General features: G+C 38.2%; 2 protein-coding genes across 3 annotated transcripts; both read left to right on the top strand.

Moving 5' to 3' along the window:
- Window positions 1-251: 251 nt before the first annotated feature.
- Window positions 252-7,640, top strand: alpi.2 (alkaline phosphatase, intestinal, tandem duplicate 2). The gene is made up of 11 exons (XM_028028475.1): window positions 252-365; window positions 732-848; window positions 1,740-1,855; window positions 3,083-3,257; window positions 3,451-3,623; window positions 4,097-4,222; window positions 4,359-4,428; window positions 5,060-5,194; window positions 5,727-5,918; window positions 6,027-6,143; window positions 6,760-7,640. The coding sequence occupies exons 1-11, from the start codon at window positions 290-292 to the stop codon at window positions 7,017-7,019; spliced, it is 1,557 nt and encodes a 518-aa protein (XP_027884276.1). The 5' UTR covers window positions 252-289; the 3' UTR covers window positions 7,020-7,640.
- A 138-nt stretch (window positions 7,641-7,778) lies between these two features.
- LOC114151329 (uncharacterized) lies at window positions 7,779-19,183 on the top strand. Of its 2 annotated transcripts, XM_028028473.1 has the most exons (9): window positions 7,779-8,479; window positions 9,137-9,289; window positions 10,049-10,154; window positions 11,154-11,274; window positions 12,824-15,175; window positions 15,294-15,462; window positions 16,067-16,229; window positions 16,328-16,460; window positions 17,869-19,183. In XM_028028473.1, the coding sequence occupies exons 1-9, from the start codon at window positions 8,415-8,417 to the stop codon at window positions 18,033-18,035; spliced, it is 3,429 nt and encodes a 1,142-aa protein (XP_027884274.1). In that variant the 5' UTR covers window positions 7,779-8,414; the 3' UTR covers window positions 18,036-19,183. The 2 variants fall into 2 exon arrangements, with proteins under 2 accessions (XP_027884274.1, XP_027884275.1); XM_028028474.1 differs by lacking the exons at window positions 16,067-16,229; window positions 16,328-16,460; window positions 17,869-19,183 and having other exon boundaries at window positions 15,269-15,430.
- The last annotated feature ends 421 nt before the right edge of the window (window positions 19,184-19,604 follow it).

Here is a 19,604-nt window from a genome sequence, read left to right as displayed (position 1 = left end):
CAAAAATACTGCCTTATTGCCATAAAAACTAAAAAAAAAACATCACACAACCATATTAATTACATTTGATTCATAGACAAACTATAATAGAAAAGAGTCTAATAGAAAAGAGTCTGACTATTTGAATGTTTTGGGTGAGCCATGGACAGTTCCCTATCGGTGTGTTCTTGCTTGTTAAGCATAATCTTGTTCTTACATTGCCCATGTGCCCTTTGCTCCTTCTGCAGGTATAAAGGGAGTTGAGCTAACTCACAAGCAAAGTTTTGTAAATTTACCTGCAGCCAACACAATGGCAAAGACACACAACCTCATTTTTGCTGGATTATTAATATTTCTATTGACTCAGAGGACTTTGTGCGTTATCGGTAAGAATCTATTAAATATTCAACTAAGAACAGTTCTTAAAAATTGTGGAAACCATGAATAAATATAATATGACACTTGGAATTAATACAAAGAAAAACAAACATATGACATCGGTAAACCAAACTGTTTTATGGTTTAATACAACGACAGAGTGATTTTGAGGTAAAAAAAAAAAATTTATACAAAGAATGTGACATATTTACATGTAATAACTCTGTAAGGTCATATTTGACTTCTAGCTTTGTTGCTTTTATAAATATTTATTTCCATGAAATATCAGTTTGATTAAACCTTTATCCTTATCCATTTGTTATTTTATAATGAAATACTTTTATCGTACCCTGATGTGTTTATCCTAATCACAGAGGAAGAACTTCATGCTGAATACTGGAACAACAAAGCGAAACAAGCTATTCACACTGCACTGAATGTTCAGCCTAATGCTCACCAAGCCAAAAACCTCATCCTGTTCCTGGGGGACGGTGAGTCTTTTCTACCATTAAAGAGCCTTTCCTGGATCATCTGGTTTTGTTCCTTTTACCTCAGTTTATTTTTTCAGTCCAATAAAAAATTACAACTGCGGGAACATGATTTGGGAAACCACTTTTTCATGAGCCTTTAAGGTAATGCAAACAAAGTGATAAAATGCTGGATAGTGATCTAAGCATGGTGAGACGTCCACCATGCTCAGATGATGTGACACTCACTCGGGTTTCTCTAATAAGTAACAATTTACCGTTAAACATTACTAAAGACAGCTATAAAGAAATGGACTGCCCTTTCTGGTTATGTATAACTGGATTTCAACAAACATCATATCATATCACCATATCATGGTCATAACTGTGATTGTGGACAAATTGCAAATTTACAGCAGCAGTGTAGAATTCTGATCACAACATAATCCACTCCCTCCTGGAAAACATGCTGATTACGGCATATTCAGGGCTTTATCAGGGTTTGCGATTGATCAGTAATACTTCATTACCCCGTAATCTGGTATGTTTATGACAACAAATCACGTTGTAAGTAAGCTCTTGTAAATTACCAGATGACAACACTGTATAAAGAGAAATCAGAAGAAGGTTCCAATATTTTATTGTACATTTAAAATGCAGAGAAAAGAAATTGTGAATATTTAGCCCATTGTGAATCAGTTTTTGGAGTTCAACTGTTGGACAACAAGTCATTAGTTTATGTTGATATAATAAAGTTTGCAGTTCTGAAAGAATAATTAATAATGGTGGATTTCATACTTCACACGCATCCCACTGTCTGTGATTGTGAGTCTTTCACTGTCATGTAACTCAGCCAAGTCTTATGAGGTTCACAAAGTACAATGTTAACCTTGTGGCATTTGATTCTGCTTTCAGGAATGGGAATACCAACAGTGACAGCTGCCCGGATCCTCAAAGGCCAGCTGGAAGGAAATTCAGGAGAGGAGGGAAGTTTGGTTATGGATACATTCCCTCACCTGGCACTGTCAAAGGTCAGCACTCTTTGACAGCACATTTTGACTGCTCAGGCGATGTATCAAAAATAAAAAAGAAACACATTATTTAATAGTGAAAGCTAACCCTTAGCTAATAATAAGCATTACTTTGGACAGAAAAAGCACAAGTACTAGACAGAAGCACAGAACTCAATAGAAATTATCTTAACGTCTTTTAAAATGTGAAAATAACCTTTTTCCATGAACAAAGAAAATCTAGCCTTTTAAACTGTCAGAAATTCATAAAGTTACTACATTAATATTTTGATGGTATTTTTCCTGGGGACAATGTTACTAAACATCCCATTTTTTATTGTTTTACTTGGTGTGTTCTGTAGCAGTATCCTGTATACTACACACTCCAAATTTGACATTATGATCTGAAGAGAATTCCTTGACCTTCCATCCATCCATCCATCCATTTTCTGTTCACCCTTGTCCCTAATGGGGTCGGGAGGGTTGCTGGTGCCCATCTCCAGCTACGTTCCGGGCGAGAGGCGGGGTACACCCTGGACAGGTCGCCAGTCTGTCGCAGGGCAACACAGAGACATACAGGACAAACAACCATGCACACACACACTCACACCTAGGGAGAATTTAGAGAAACCAATTAACCTGACAGTCATGTTTTTGGACTGTGGGAGGAAGCCGGAGTACCCGGAGAGAACCCACGCATGCACAGGGAGAACATGCAAACTCCATGCAGAAAGACCCCGGCCGGGAATCGAACCCAGGACCTTCTTGCTGCAAGGCAACAGTGCTACCAACTGCGCCACTGTGCAGCCCCTTGACCTTCTATAATCTTAATCAAGTGCATAGTGCACAACTATGCAAAATATATATATATATATATATATATATATATATATATATATATATATATATACGGTATATTGCCAAACAAACAGCATATTATCACATAAGAGTCTGATCTACATTTAGGGTGATGATGATTGCAGTCCCCCCTTCCTAATATTTTCTGCATCAAACTACGTAACTAATGGTTGAAAAAAATATATACTTTGAACTTGTCATGGGCCCTCTCAAATCTTTGATAGACAATTTCTATTTTTGACTGCTTTTCTTTTAAAAAAGCAACGTCTTCATATTTGAAAGCACTTTAGAAAATCCAGAATTATTTGAATCTGATTCTTTGTACATTTCATTATACTTCTAAAGTATATTAATTCCACAGTGTTTTTCTCCAATATTTGATTCCTGCAGACCTATAATGTAGACCAGCAGATGCCAGATAGTGCCGGCACGGCGACGGCATACTTATGTGGGGTAAAAGCCAACTATGGGACCCTTGGAGTCTCTGCTGCCACTCCACTGGGTGACTGTAAAGCTGTTTTTGGCAATGAAGTCACATCAATTCTCTACCGTGCCAAGAATGCAGGTAGGCACCATTATCTACAAAGTTTGGCCACCATATCTATTTGACAAGAAGATTAGTTTTATTATATGCGTGAGGCAGTATAAAAGGCACTTAAGCAAATTAATCACCACTTAGATTAATTTCGTAGAAATGTTGACAAAATATAAAGAACATTGTTGTTACAACGGTCTGACAACTACCATATTTGTTTTAGGAAAATCTGTTGGAATTGTCACAACAACGAGAGTGCAACATGCTTCCCCTGCTGCAAGCTACGCTCACTCTGCAGACAGAGATTGGTATTCTGACTCTGACCTCTCTAATGAAGCTGTCCAAAATGGCTGTCGTGACATTGCTTATCAGCTGGTTTACAACACAGAGATAGATGTGAGTCTTAATTTTTGAATCAGTTCCTTACGGCGATGTCCATTGAGTCAATAATTGCAACAAACCTTGTTGGATAGTAATGGAAATGTCTTCATAATCAAATGTTAACATAGCTTTCAGCAATTTGACATATGCTTTTTAAATATACTTCATGTATTATTCGACTCCTTCCTCACTCATGTTCATATTATTTAATTCAGATCAATTGAATTCAGTTTATTCATAAATTTTTTTTAAAGTTCATTTATGTCACTAATTCAGCCCCCCAAGAAAAATTATATAGATTATATAGATGTATTACATAGACACAATGTTTTCAAGCCTTTGTTTCTGTTATTCATAAGGATTTTCTGCATATAGCGGCAAAAGCACGACAGTGAAGATTAGAATATTACATCAGACTGAGAACAGCAAAAACACTATTTTAATAGTTTTAAAAATGACTATAACCTTTGTCATCTTTTTCAATGCAGGTCATTCTGGGTGGAGGTCGTCAGTATATGTTACCAAGAGACACACCAGATCCTGAGTACCCATCTGAAACCGGAAGCCGGAAAGACGGAAAAAATCTTATTGATGAATGGGCTAAAAACAAAATAGTAAATTGAATATTTTACGTCTACATTATTTGATTTGAAGTATGGTGTTCCAATGTAGTGTAAATATATTTGTAATTTGTACATCATCTTATATTATTTCAAAGTTTACCCATATGTTTGTTATTTCAACTTGCAGAATGCTAAATATGTTTGGAATAAAAGTGAGTTTGATGCTGTCGATCCTCGAAAAACAGACTTCCTTCTTGGTAAGTTCTTATTAAGCACTCTAAAAAGAAATAAACTAATGGCATGACTTGCTTAAATGTTTTCTCTGGCTAGTTTTGTTTAAATGGAGGATATCTAAACAGTCATTTTCAGATCTCGCTTGAAATTTGATTCAAGTCTGGAGTCTGGTTTGACCTTTCTAGGACTGCTAGTTCCCGCTGCTGCGAAACACCCACATAGCATTATGCTGCCTTCACCATACTTCAATGAAGGGATGTTATTAGCCTTATGATGAGCCAAGTCTGGTTTCCTCCAAACATTATGCCTGACATTCACACCACATAGTTCAATCTTTGTCTCATAAGACCAGACTTTAGTTTCCTGTGGTTTGAGAATCATTCAGGTGCCTCCAGACAGCCTGTCTGGCAAACTACAGACAGGCCGCCATGTGATTTTTATGAAGAAGTGGCTCTCGTCTGGCCATTCTACCATGCAGGCGTGGTTGGTGGATTGCTGCAGAGATGGTTGTCCTCCTGCAAGGGAAGAGAGTTTGGCATAGTTATGGGTGTTCATCAGGCTACATGGAGCAAAAAAGCAATAACTACTTAAAAGTTTACATGATCCAGCATATTTTGCTTTAGATTATATTTTAAAAAATGTCCTTTCTCTCAGGTTTGTTTGAACCCAAAGACTGTCGCTATGAGCTGGAGCGGGATACATCTATGGACCCTTCGCTAACAGAGATGACAGAAAAGGCAATCAAGATTCTCCAAAAGAATCCCAAAGGATATTTCCTGTTTGTGGAAGATAAGTACACACCCAAAATTCAAAAACCTTTTCTCTTTGTATTGCTTTTGAAGTTTGCATAATTGCATAGATTGTTGCATAGATTTATGTGTCAATGACCCTTATTATCAATATAATATCTCATTTTGTCTTTTAATAAACACAATATTAAATAATCTGCATTTAAACCTGTAAACAAAATTATTCTATGAGTGGCATTAGCTGGTTTTAAATGAGCTATCATTTACCTAAAGAGATAGTGTAGAAATTCTTATATCAAGTGCTGTTAAAACATAATGAGTTTATAATTTACCTGCAGTAAATACCACTCTCTGCAACAATTAGTGTCCATCCCAAAAACTTCTGAAAATGTCCCCATACAAAGACCATAGACCGTCCTGGAATTGATTCCCAACCTTACGACATTTGCGGCATGTTTTCCCCCTTCACTCTCTGTTTCATAACTGTCAATAAAGCCAAAACAATCTTTAAAAAAACACAAACAAATGAGATTGTCATGCTTATGTGTCAGTGTGCTTCTCTTGAACTTTAAGGGGGAGAATAGATCATGCTCACCATTCCACTATGGCTAAAAAAGCTCTTCATGAAGCTGTAGAGTTTGACCGTGCAATCGGGCGAGCAGCAGAACTCACTAATGAGCTGGACACACTGACTGTAGTCACTGCTGACCACTCCCATGTCTTTGCTTTTGGAGGATATTCTGCAAGAGGAAACTCTGTTGTGGGTAAGATATGTGATGAAAAAATAACTTATTATATCAAAGTTAAAGTAACATAATGTTGTCCAAATTAGTATTTTTAAACAAAACACTGACGTGTTCTGCAATCCACAGGAGTTTCTCGTAGCTTGGCCTCGGACAAAAAGCATTTTACCACTGCTGTTTATGGCAATGGACCAGGATATCAGATAGTCAATGGAACTCGCCCTGATATGAATGAATCAATTTCATGTAAGTACATGCTGATTTTTGTAAGAAAAAAAAAAAGCCAATAACTTCACCTAGTAGACTGACATGTTACATTTTACATACTACACATACACAATATGAAAATAAGAGTCCATTTTATGTTGGTTTAATAAAACCAGTAACGTGGGGGTGTGTGTGAAAGGGTGAATTAATGAATTTAGTGTAAGTGCTTTGGAGTTCTCTGAGCTTGATGAGTTACTTTACAAAAACAAGCCATTTACCATTTGTCTAGGCAACATGTTAAAGACAATTTGTACTAGAAGAAAAATTGAGTGTTCTGCTACCAATTTAAAGTGTAAAAATGTAAGTTTACTTGTTTTCAGTAAAGCTGGCCTTGTCACCTGTATGTTCAGCTTTTGTGTCAGTTCAGTTGTTAATTATGTCATCATTACTCAGAAACTCAAATAAACATTTCAGTCAGGTCAAGTCTTATGATACACATAATGATGATTTATGGTCCTGTTTGTCACTGCCAGATAATGTTTTACTTCCAATTATGTTATCTGAGGCTTCAAACGTTCACACACACAAGGGCAGGTTTGCCAATTCTGTGTGAGAAAATTTAAACATAATGCAGACCTTTCCATTTCTCTCACAGCAACAAATGACTACACACAGCAGACTACAGTCCCTCTCGACTCAGAGACCCATGGTATAGAAGACGTGGCCATCTTTGCCAAAGGACCAATGTCTCACCTTTTCCACGGAGTTCAGGAACAGAGCTACATTCCACATGTCATGGCTTACGCCGCCTGCATAGAGCCCTATACAGATTGCCAACTGGAAAGCCACAGTGGAAGAATTCACTCTAGCCTGCTTCTTGTGATGGGCTTGTTGGTTACCCTGTGCTCTGCCTGAGATCACAGTCCCAACAGGATTCATTAAGATATTGGAATTAGTCTACAATCTTTTATTTTGGTTGAAATATAAATTATTATTGTATTGCATTTCAATGTTGTGCTAAGACATATGCAGCCATTCAGAGTAAAGCATTTTTGTTCAGCATTTGAGCTGAAAAAGTATTTCTATTAATGCTGACTATGGAAGCTGTGAATCTGAACACTTTCTTAAATGTTTGTATCTAAACTATGACTGTGATTCTTTTAAAATTCAATTTAAAATAACTTACGTTGTTTTCGTGTTGGACTATCAGCTTGTTTAAAATATGTCCTACCTCCATGAATAAACATAAAATGAAAATAAAATAAAAACTGTTAAAGTTAAACATTACGTATGTGGGTTTAAAATTGCTGATATTTTCTACTGTTATTTAGCAGGTTTTATTGCTAACTGCACTTCTTATGTTTAATTATATCCTAGACTTTTATATGTATACGGAAACTTGTATTCTGACACAGTTATAGAAATTATGCTCAAGTTGAAGAGCCAAGAAAGTTGGTGCATTATAAGTTTCCTTCTCAGATTAAAGGAAGCTTTAAAATTTGCAATACAACATATACAAATAAATGATGTTGCAACGGTTTTGGCTGAAATTCCAATGTTTAGTAAGAATAACATCATCATGGCAACCTTTATGCGAACTGTAAATGTATAACATCAAAACACATTTTAAAAACTCTGTGACATCAACCAAACTCACTAAATATAATTCACCTATAGAACAGCATCTCAAAGTCAGTTTTCCTATTTGTTTTGCTATTTTGCTGCAAATCTTTTTATTAGTTCAATTCAGTTCAGTTTATTTGTATGGCACCAATTGACAACAAGTGTAATTTTTAGGCACTTACGGAAAAAAATCACTTCAGTCAAACTTTCCAATTTATCCTAGTTATTATCATTGCAGTACATTAAACTACATGGTGACGGAGACCAGAGCTTCTTTATTTGAAATGCTGATGACGCTGTTGACAAGTTGTCCAATCAGAAGAGCCCGTGGGCGGGTCTTCCGACTTCTTGCTTGGAGGGAACTTTAACCATCAAAACAATAAACGCAGCTTTTCCTGATCTGGGTTTCGGTTTTAAATTCAACATTATTTGGGACTACAAAGCTACGTAAACATTTTAGCCAAATAATAGACGATTAAATGAACCGCCTATTATTTGTTAGCTAAATGCATTATAAACTTAGCCGAACAAGTGTACGCAAAGTGGAGTCGTTTCTGCAGAATTAGCCCTATTAGCTAACTTTGGTTGAAAGTTTTCCCCCGTTTTCTGATTCATTTCATCATGAGCTAGGCAGAAAGACTTTGCAAATAACATAGTGTAGTGTTGTGCAAGCAAACATCGGTGGTCATGGATTGCAACAACGGGAGGCTGGCAAGGCAGTTGTGCGTCGCGGTGAACGATGGAGATACCAGGTAGTTAACAAGTATCCAGGCTTTTCTTTGTTTTGTTCGGGCATGTCCTGAGTTGAAAGAGACGCAGAAGACAACTGTATTTGGGATGCTGGATTGTATTTTCGAGTTGTTCAGTTATGAACACCTCTTTAACAATTTTAGTTAAGCGATCGGCACTCTTTGATATGCAAAGTTTGGAGTCCTTTGACGTGTAATGAACCAGCAGACGTTCCCATGCGGTGGCTGAAATAATTGTATTGTAATAAGTGATGATTGTGCAGTTGAATAAACGTTAGTCATCAAGGACATGATTCCATATAATAAACAATGTTTAGGTAAATGCATCCTGTCTTTTACTTTTACTATTTGCCAGTCAGTTCTGGAGTTACTATTTGCAGTAGCATTTTTTGTTTTTCAAATTTGGTGATGTAAGTGTTAATGCAAAACTGCTTTCTTAGATAATTTGCCAGAGAGAAGCCACCCATAATAAACCAAACACCTACTACCTACCTATTGTATGTTTAAATGAGTAGCTTTTAATATTTTTTATTTGTTCTGCTTTGTAGGAAGATGCACAACTTTTGGATGAATAGAATGTTTATGATTATGTTTTGTACGTGACATATTATTAAGTTAATACATGAATTCCAGAAAGTAACGTGATTTGATCCTTTGCAGATCTGTACAGCTATTCCTTTCCAAGGGTGCAAACCCAAACCTGGTGGGTAGTAAAGGTGTGGCTGCAATACACCTGGCTGTCGGCAACGAAACAGAGAAGAACATACGCTGCTTGAAAATGTTGCTGCGGCATGGATCTGACCCCAATGTCAGGTATAGTTTCATACATTGAAATTAAAACATACCGTATTTTCGGCACTACAAGGCGCACCTAAAACGCTTCCATTTTCTCAAAAGCCGACAGTGCGCCTTATAATCCGGTGTGTCTTATATATGGACCAATATTGAGCCACGACAGGTCTTGCAACTACGGTAAGCAGCCGCCGACTTCATTTTCCCCCGTAGAAGAAGAAGCGCACGGTGCACGCTGAGATATATGGCTGCGTGAAGCGTGCCGTTTCATTTCCATTTGTGTGTTTGTGTAAAGAGCCAAAATGGCTCCTATTAAGAGACACGCTTACAACGCAGAGTTTAAAGTCAAGGTGACCAGTCACGCAGTAGAACACGGGAATAGAGCAGCAGCGAGAGAATTTAACATTAACGAATCAATGGTGCGGAAGTGGAGGAAGCGACAAGATGACCTGCGCCAAGTAAAGAAGACTAAACAGAGTTTCCGAGGGAACAAAGCGAGATGGCTACAGTTGGAGGACAAACTCGAACAGTGGGTTGTTGAACAGAGAGCAGCAAGTAGAAGTGTCAGTATAATCACTATTCGAATGAAGGCAACAGCGCTAGCAAGCGAACTTATCAAAGTTTTAAAATATGCCATTCATTGAAGGTGTGCCATATAGTGTGGAAAATACGTATATTGTTTTACCAGTTTACAGATAACAGTTGAATTACACCTATAATCTTGTAAACAAATATATTCTAGTAAAGCACACATTGATTTCTTACCTGTATTTCTCTCAGATCTTCTGAAGGCCTGACTCCTCTTCATGTCGCTGCTCTTTGGGGATGCTATCAAATTCTCAAGATGCTCTTAATGAATGGAGGGAACCCAAATTTAAAAGATAATGTAAGTCTTTACAGTTAAACAGATTAATTACAGCTGTTTTAATACCGAGATGGGCAAGTTTATATCTTAAATTGCATTGTATGATGTTTGATGACAGGGATCACTTTTGATGGAAACTCACTTTACCAAGTTTGTATGAAGATAAACACGTAGACTGCTGCTCTTACAGCCAAGCAAATATAATGCAATCAAATAGAGCATAAGTGAGCATATTGGTATTTATTATTTATAAATATATTTTTTTATATATTTATTTAGATTAGAGATTAGATTAGATTATTTAGATTATTTGATTAGAGTTTAGTTATACAACGTCTATTATACGGTTGAGGCATCTTTTAATGTGCAAACCATATTCAGTTTGATAAAATCTTGTTCTGTCCAGAAATATATCAAATTCAAATTAATTATAAAAATGATCCAATTGTGTAGTCAGTTAAGATTATACAGTTGTTCTTGTAAGAAGCTCTTAGAAATCCCAGCCAACAGCATTAAATTGTTGACTTACCAGCAGTTCTTCATACAGAGCAAGTATTTGGAGACTGTGGAAAGAAATGGCTTCCTTTAATCAGGAAGAGACTCCTAGCAGAACCAGGTTCAGTGAGAGGTCATCTACTAGACGAACACAGAGTCCCAGGTGTGCTTTTTATGGAAACGGACAAACAAAGAGTATGCATTATGACCTCAAATTACACAGTTTAAGAATAATATCTTCACTCAACACACAGCCTTAAAAAAGGTTGGTTTGCTTTGCTCAAATATTGATCTGAGAGCTTTTCTGTAAAAATGTCCTTATGGATCCTGGACTACTTCATGTGGTCAGAGTAACCACATTACATTGTACAACAATGGCTCACTCCTGAGGTGTCGGCTTACCACCAAATACCATATGACAAATGTGACTGCCAGGAATTAGACATTTTTAAAGAATAAATATTTCATTTTCCTGTAATATTTAATTTATGTAATCTGACCATTATAGTCTGTTTATTTGTGCAGGACGGGAACACACCAGCACAACTAGCAGAACAACAGGACAATTGGAAATGTGCCTCTCTTCTTCATGAGTACCAGTCCTCAGCTGATACAGAAGAAGAGGACCTCCCCCAGTTTCAATACTGTAAGATATGTTACCTTGTTGCAGATTGCTTTAAAAATTGTGGACTTTGTGGGGTCTTTTTGTTTTAAGATACTTCCATGTGAAAAAGTACATTGTCATACATTTGCAATTCTTTATGTACAAAGAAAAAAAGTGTTGTCATTATTATTATTCTGATCTAAAAAGTAGTTACTTTTAACAGATGAAGATCAGCACATTCACATTACTATTCTCATCATTATTTATTTGAACTCAAAAAAGCCAAACTGCTGAAACAAATGTCCACCATTAACAAGAACATAAGTGGTAGCATCTCATTGCAAATTGATTGCAGTATATTTACTTATCCAAACAAATTTATAAAAGAAAATAATGTTTGCAGTTTATTGTTGCCTGTAAATCAAGAATGAGTAATAGAATAGAATAGAAGTACTTTATTCATCCCAGCAGGGAAATTACTTCGCAGTTACAGCATAGAGACAAGACAAGAGACGAGACACAATAACAACGTTCGGGTGTTTAGTCTGGAGTTTGGCTGTGTCAGAGCTGATGACGTCACAGGCCACCGCTGCATCAGCTGATGGGGGAATGTAAACAGCGATCAAAATGGCGGACGTAAACTCCCTCGGTAAATAACCGAGGGAGTTATGGCCGGGATTACACCACCTCTCACTCACATAAGTGCAATCCCGCCGCCCCTCTTCTTCCGACTCTTGGAAAAGTCCCTGTCCCCCACCCCCAGCACCAAGGAAAATCCAGGAACCTCCACGCTGTAGTCCGGAATAAGCGAGTGTAGCCAGGTTTCGGTGAAGCAGAAGATACTGCACTCCCAGTACTCCTTCTTGGTCCTAACCAGCGCCGTGAGTTCGTCTGTCCAATTTACCAAAGACCTCACGTTCCCCACGATAATCGCCGGTAACGCTGGCCTGCGCCGTCTCTTCTTCTACCTCCGTTTAACTCCAGCCCCGTCGTCTCCTCCGTAACTCCTCCGGGACCACAGGCCCGTCTCCGGGCAGCAGCAGAGGCCCACACAGCGCAATCAGCCGTTCACGCAAGCAAACAATGCCGCTACACCGCTCGGCGAGGTTCTCCGCCATAAAAAGTAGCAGACGAACGCGGAGAACATCGACAGAACCACATCCAGCCATTGTGGAAAGCCCAACTGATGATCCATGGGTTCTTCAAGCACGGATCATTAATCGGTTACAGCAAATATACACAGACAAACACACACGACGGGAGCTGCGTCTGCAGGCAGCCAGCTGCACCAGCGCCATCTTGAGAGGTATAAAAAATAAAAAATAGCTGTAATCAGTTCTTACAGACTATGATAAATAATTAATTTAGAGTGAAATGGTAAAGTCTGTTTTTATAGTTTTTCTGAAGAGGACGTGCCAGCAGATTCAAAGTAAAGTTATGTAATAAATAAACCAAAGATAACTGACTTTTCCACCCAGTTGGTTGCCACTGGCCAAATGCTGCAAAATTAATAAAGTGAAAATGTACACAGTGTGGTTATATGCAGGGACTCGAAACTGTTGTGATAAAAATGTGTGTTTTCTTGTCACAGCTGTGTACTCAGACCAGACTGACACGTCCAGCTATCCTGAATCAGACTACAGCTTCAGTTCCCGCTCGTCCATGATCAGTGGCTTTGGTGAAGTCCCACTGAGCAGCACGAGGCGTTCATCCTTTTTCACCTTGTCTAACATAAATGGAAGACCAAGTTGCAGGGGAGTATCATTTAATGGGCCTTCTGTGCTGTCAAGCACTCGCATTTCTGCTGCAGGACCTGTAGCTACAATGGCAGCTCCAGAAAATGACGCCTTAAGTTGTGACGATGGAACAGTCACAAAAGATAATGAACAGGCGGCTTCAGCTAATGCTCCTTCAGAGTTTTTATCCAGGCGAGCAAGTCGGAAGAGTGTTAGCTTTAGAAAAGTAGATGACTATTTCCCAGTTTTCAGTCCAGAAACTCGAAAACAGAGCACTTCTGTTGAAATCAGCCAGCGCACTTTACCCTTTGACATGTCTGAATACTCAGACTTTCTAGATTCTGAACGCATGGCTACGGTTTTACCACAGCAGGGGATCGACGTCACATCACCGGACCATGTATTTGTCTTCTCTAGGGAAAGCAGTGAGAGCACAGAAGAGGAGCTAGAGAAAACAGTTATCAGTCACTGTGCTCTTGAACTCAGTGATGACGAACCAGAGGGGCAGAGCAACAAAGAACCTCCAATGAATCCTTCTGAACAACAAGAGCAGGCCCATGTGGGTAGCAGCAGCAGCAGCAGCAGTGGGACTCGCAGCAGTCATTACAGTAGCTGTGAAAGTGACCAGTACACCAGCTGTCTGGATGCTCCTGTACCCCTAAGACATCATTCATTCCCTCTTATAGAGGAGTCAGAGTCTGATACAAGGACCAAACAGGATTCTACAGACTCTGAAAATGAACTCCAAAAGGGAGATAAAAATATGTTAAGAGTTCAAACAGAACCCAACGGAGACTCAAAATCTGAAACTGTACAACCTTTATCAGGTTTGCTTGATAAACTGACCTTATCTGAAAAACAACACGAAGAGACGGATATATTGAAAGCTTCTATGGGTTCTTTTTTAAGCACTGCAAAAAAACTTGATGGGGTCAGGCAAGATGCTGAGTCATCAGAAGAAATTAATGGACTTCAATTTACACCTAGCCCTTTTGTGACCGGCAGGACACGGTCTAGATTGAGCCGCTGCTCAATGAGAACAAGCAGAAACCCTGAGAGCATGTTAATCACATCTTCTTTATTTGACAATACGCTGCCAACGCCAGTTCGAATGTTTCGGCAGACACCAAGGTGTCAGAGCAGTGGGCATGGATTCAACTCACCTTACACACCTAGTTATATGTCACGCCACTTGGAGAGGTGCACTGAAAGAGACCCGCTACCCAAGGACAGCCAAGACCCCCAGTCCAGTACTCTTAGAAGTCCAAGTGTCAGTAATAGCCAAGCTGATACTCTTATTCTACACAACAGAGTAACTGATTCTGTTGAGGGATCACAGTCTTTGGATGACACAGACATATTAGACAAGAACCAGGATGACTCGGTCGCTGCTTATGAAAAAAATTTTGCGGAGATTATTCTTGCCATAAGAGGACAGAACAGCCATCTTTCTGAGGATGAGGAATTTCTAACGGAGGCTCTCCCTGGTTCGGATGAGTCAAAAGTAGCTCATCTGGCAGTTGAAGATCAGGTAGATGATTTTAAAAACGACGACTGTTGGGTTACTGAAGACTACGGCTCAGAGTCCAACTCTGCATCCTCTTCGTCCACCTCCAGCAGTTTTTCTCCAAAGACATCCACGGAGGACACTGACCCTCCACGTACTCCAGGCACCGGATGCACCCCGAGATACAGCATGAGCCGGCTGTCGAGCCATCGACCACAGCGCCTAGCAGACCTGTCTTTCACTCCTGGGGGGCGTCCAGTAATCCAGAACCTGGATGAACCAGTGGAGTATCTCTACACTGATACAGAGCAGGGCCACAAGCTCATTGAGACACACGTTCCACCTACGTCCGACACCTCACTCAGCTCCGGCACAAGTACCTGCATCAGCGACGAGACCGTTTTGTATGACTGGCGAGCTTTGCAAACTGAAACTAAGAGCAGCAAAGCTAAAGAGAACCTACAGCCTGAGATGCGGGCTCAGGAAGAGGAAGATGATAAATCTGAGTGCAGACTGTTGCCAGAAACTAGAGGAATGACTGACAGGGAACTGAGACTGAGGCTGGTGGAACTGGGAGAGAGCCCGGGTCCTATCAGCAGCCTCACCAGGCCAACTTACCTGAGGAAGCTCTGCCGACTGTTGCAAGAAGAAAACTGCAACACACAGAATGACAACAAGCAGTCTGACCAACCGCAGAAAGGTTATGTTTATTTTCAGATATTACATTATTACATTACGTGAAGAAACATTCAGGAGAATTTAAGCAAGTAATGTTGCACCTTGTCATTCACAGATGTTTTCTTCTTTAACTTTCCTAGATTTAGGGTATAGTCCAGATCTCTGTCGGGTCCTGAAGACTTTCCAGCTGCCCAATTCCCATGGTGATGAGCAGTCCCTGTGCCAGCAGTTTGACCAACCTGATCAAAACAGGAAGTGGAGGGAGGGCATCATCAAGTCCAGCTTTAACTACCTTCTTCTTGACCCAAGGTACAGTCTATTTTTTGCTTTTTGATTACTGGTGCAGTCCTTTTGCCTCGCAAAAAGATTTTAAAGTTTTACAGTTTGATAAGTGTTAACTTGTTTTCGTTGTTTTGAACGTGTGTGATATAGGCTCCTATAGCTCTTTTGGAAGTTTTATTTTTGATGTTTTTGAGTTTCTTATTAGTAAAAAATCATTAATAAAGCAAATAAAAAAGAGACAATATGACAGTATAAGATGACAATAGGATAACAGTGAGTAAAAATCTATTGAGTTCACAGTATTTACAAAAAAATTCAAAACAAAAATGGGTAACATGATGTAATTCTTTTTTTTTTTTTTTAAGAAACAGGGACCACTTATCTTCCCAGCTGTTACACTATGTTGTGAATTCCAGTTACGTTTATGGTTGCAAAATACTAAATACATAATAAATATATCATTTTCTTTTTAATTCCACTGGAAGACCACAATAAATCAGATAACTTTTCATAAGCCATTTTCTTAACTAAAAATTAGCCTCTAAACTGGTTTTAATCCCTGATTTGGGTTGTAATGAAAAAAAAAAAAAACAATATGTAGTATTACATCTTTTTCTTTTTCTTTCATTAGAGTGACAAAGAACCTCCCGTTCCGCAGTCACACCATGACTCCTCAGGAATGTTTCCAGACTTTCATCCATGCCATATTTTATGTGGGCAAAGGAAAACGCTCCCGCCCCTACAGTCACCTGTATGAAGCTTTAGAGTACTACCGAGGGGAGAAATCCGCCAAAGTAACTCTGCCCAGACACCTCTGTCTTGTAAAATTATAAGGACGTTTAACCAAGGTGGTATCAATAGGTAACAGGGCTGCTTTTCTTCCCTTTAACAGAAACTTTGTCCAAAAGTGCAGCACATTCTCCAGGTGTGGACTGCCGGACAGGGTGTCATCTCTCTGCACTGTTTTCAGAACGTCATTCCTGTGGAAGCGTACACAAGAGAGGCCTGCATGGTGGAGGCCATCGGTGAGTGAGGAGCAGTCATAACTTGTCGTTGATAATCACCTATGTATGACGTCAGACCAAGTGTTTGATGTGACGTCCTTTACCCACCCGCTTGCGCAAATCTGAATACAAAAATATAAATATGAATATATAGTCATATCCTTGAAGGTTTGATGAAAAGTAATGCCATCATAGATTTTTAGGAGCTTCTGAGTTGAAAATTGGTTGATGGTGTTGAGCGAAACTATGTTTCCTCCCTTCCTGACTTTTTCTGCTTTTTCTAAAGTTGAATACTTAAATTTGTTTTCCTCACTGCAAATTTGAAATCACACAAAAGTAACTAAAGTGAAGATTTATATTACAGATTCATTTATTAAAGTATAAAAGCTATCCAAAACTATAGTGAGGTCTATGTTGAGAAGCTACTACACTGCTTGCTATATCATAAATTAACTTACTAACCTCATTTTGGGAAAGCTTTACTAGCGACACACAGACCTAAACTGTGCTTGAGTTTTAGCCTCTAAAAATTGCTTAAATAGAATGTATCAGACAATCAAAAAGTTACACATCATTCCTCAATCTAAAGAAATTATTTTAAAGAAATTTAATAACTGATAAGTGAAATTTACTGTAAAATTTATGTCTATTTCAGTCCAGAAAGGTTTACAATGACCAAATTACTGTAATTTGTAAGGCATAAAATATTACTTTTGTGAGAATGGCCCCCCAAACTGGCTCCAGCCCAAGCTACATCCCTTTCAGTTAGTCCCTGGTGGTTCTTACAGCTATGCACTGTAGTAGGAAAATGTGGCATTTTTTAAAATAGATCTCATTGTGATGAAAGCAAATTATTATTAAAGAACCAAATTGAAAATTTCAAGTTTAAAAAAAAAAAAGCAAGATTAGTCCTTTTTAAAATTTTAAATATCTCCTTTTTCTGTGTTGGTGTTGATGTAGCTTTCTACACAAACACTTTATAATGACAGTCCAAAAATGTAATTAAATATAAAAAAAAAAACAGCAGTGCCTTGACTTCTACCCTTCCTTTCTCTCCGTCTCTCTTCCTCAGTTTTTTGTCTCGGAGAGAAAATGAGATTAGATGGAGAAAACATTTCACTACATGGATATTTAGAAATGAGATGATTAACTGGTGAGGAAGGATTGGTGTTGGAGCTTACACATCTTGTAAAAAAAATATTTTAGCTGAAAATGTCTTTCCCTATTTAAGACAGAGTAGACCAAGTATATGGCATGAGTGTAAGGAAAATACCATTAATTTATAGACTGACCACACTTATTTAACTTATTTAGTTGTGTCTTGTGTAGACAATACCAGTGTCTTATGGAAGTGATTTTCACAGACTTGCTTAGTTTGTCTGAAATTACTTGAGTGCAACATTTTTGGACCAAACTGTCCTTATTCCAGGGCTAAAGATGCTGACCAATCAGAAGCGAGGAGATTTCTATGGCGTGGTGTCAAACTGGGAGCTAAAGAGGAAACGGGAGCTCGGGATCCATCTGCTATACCGAGCCATGCGGATTTTTCTGGCTGAGGGTGAGAGACAGCTCAGACCAGCAGACATCAGGCAGTAGAGACCCCTATAGGAGTGGGGAGGTGTGGGAGGCTATTAACTGCAAAACACCAACACTGATGGGGTGAAATTTCTACATTGATGGACATCAGCTACATGAGCCGCATTAAACTCTTTATCAGGGATGGTTTTTTTCTCCTAAAACCAGTACAGTTTTCTTTTTAATGCAGCCTGAACATACAGTTTATCATTATGCAGAAACTGTACAATGAATTTTTAGACTTGTTCTGTTTTAATAAGTATGCTCTTTATACATTTTCAGTGGATGTTCTTTGTGGAATTTGAGAAACTCACAATAACTTTGTCTTAGCTTTTCATGACATGTGAACAAAACAATCAATTCTGTTGCATTTCAACTTTCAGGAATTTTGCCACAACTCATTTTGAAAAATGTTACTCCTTAGGTTTAAGCTTTATTTTCACTTATAGCCCAGTGCTTTTTTTTTTTTTTAAAGTCACAGTTAATTAATTTCAAATGAACTTTATGTTTCATAAAATGTGAGACTTTTTTACATAGCTTAGTGATCATAGCTTGTATTAATTTAGTTTTGATTAAAAAGAAGTTAGCTAAGTGATGCATTAGTGAGCAATTATATTTTGAAGGATGAAGAATAATGAGGTGTAAAAGGAGAAAATCATAGCTTGAAAGTAGAAGATGAGATGTTTCTGTTTATTGGCATAACCAGTTTAAACTTTGTTCCTGTGCGAAAGATCCTTAGATTGCATGCTGGATCTCAGGGGTTACAGCTGTTACTTGGTGTTATGATCTCCATAATTTCACCATCTCATTTACTACACATCAGTGACCCATGCAGTGAGCTTCCGAATCACTCATTATCTCCGCAGGGAATTACGATTGATGAGCTCTCTGACAGTCTCACACGGCTAAAAAAGCATTAGCACTGACAAATGCAGACTTTGTGTTTTAGAATGTTTGCTTTACATTGCTTGTAAAGCAAAATTAAACAATTGCCACTTTAATAAGGCACATCAAAGAAAACACTACAATTCAGGTTTTGGAAGATTTCATTTAAGCAATTGATTAATCTAGAAGGACACTTTTTTAGGTCTAACCCCTAACCCTAAAACAAATCTGTGCATTACTTCTGATTTCTTTCGTGGTTTGAAAATAAAGCTCCCTGTCTTTGATCTGTTTGATACATCTGTTTGATTTATCACAAAATAATGTTTTTATAGTTAATGAAACTGCTTTCATCCTGACTAGACTGTCTATATCACTGCTTTTCTCCATTCTTTGCACATTTCTTTCACTGTTTTTGTGAAGAGGGAGGGATAATGTGGGAAGCTCACATTAATCTGGATCCTGCTGTTTTCAGTGTCTGCTTCCTGTTGTTTGGTGTCCCTCTAGTGGACTAAAAATGACATTGATTTCATTCGTTCACTTTATTTAGTACCCGCCCTCGATCTCTGATCACTATAAGAATTTGAGAAATCCAAACATAATTTGTTCAGATAATTTGATCCAATTTAGCTCCTTTAATATTTTATCGCTAAAATTTATTTTTAAAAAATATTTAAAATCTTAATTTAAATAATCAAAATTAAAATC

Source organism: Xiphophorus couchianus, chromosome 9 (genome assembly GCF_001444195.1).
Source record: "Xiphophorus couchianus chromosome 9, X_couchianus-1.0, whole genome shotgun sequence".
NCBI classification, from domain to species: Eukaryota; Metazoa; Chordata; class Actinopteri; order Cyprinodontiformes; family Poeciliidae; genus Xiphophorus; species Xiphophorus couchianus.
This window is presented reverse-complemented; position numbering and strand designations above follow the sequence as displayed.

What these genes read in the sequence shown, in the direction of transcription:
- alpi.2 (XM_028028475.1), top strand. Translation starts at nt 290, where the DNA reads ATGGCAAAGACACACAACCTCATTTTTGCTGGATTATTAATATTTCTA. An exon ending in CATCCTGTTCCTGGGGGACG is followed by an intron (nt 849 to 1,739) that starts GTGAGTCTTTTC and finishes TTCTGCTTTCAG; the next exon opens with GAATGGGAATACCAACAGTG. An exon ending in ATATTTCCTGTTTGTGGAAG is followed by an intron (nt 5,195 to 5,726) that starts ATAAGTACACAC and finishes CTTGAACTTTAA; the next exon opens with GGGGGAGAATAGATCATGCT.
- LOC114151329 (XM_028028473.1), top strand. Translation starts at nt 8,415, where the DNA reads ATGGATTGCAACAACGGGAGGCTGGCAAGGCAGTTGTGCGTCGCGGTG. An exon ending in GTGAACGATGGAGATACCAG is followed by an intron (nt 8,480 to 9,136) that starts GTAGTTAACAAG and finishes GATCCTTTGCAG; the next exon opens with ATCTGTACAGCTATTCCTTT. An exon ending in TACCTTCTTCTTGACCCAAG is followed by an intron (nt 15,463 to 16,066) that starts GTACAGTCTATT and finishes TTCTTTCATTAG; the next exon opens with AGTGACAAAGAACCTCCCGT.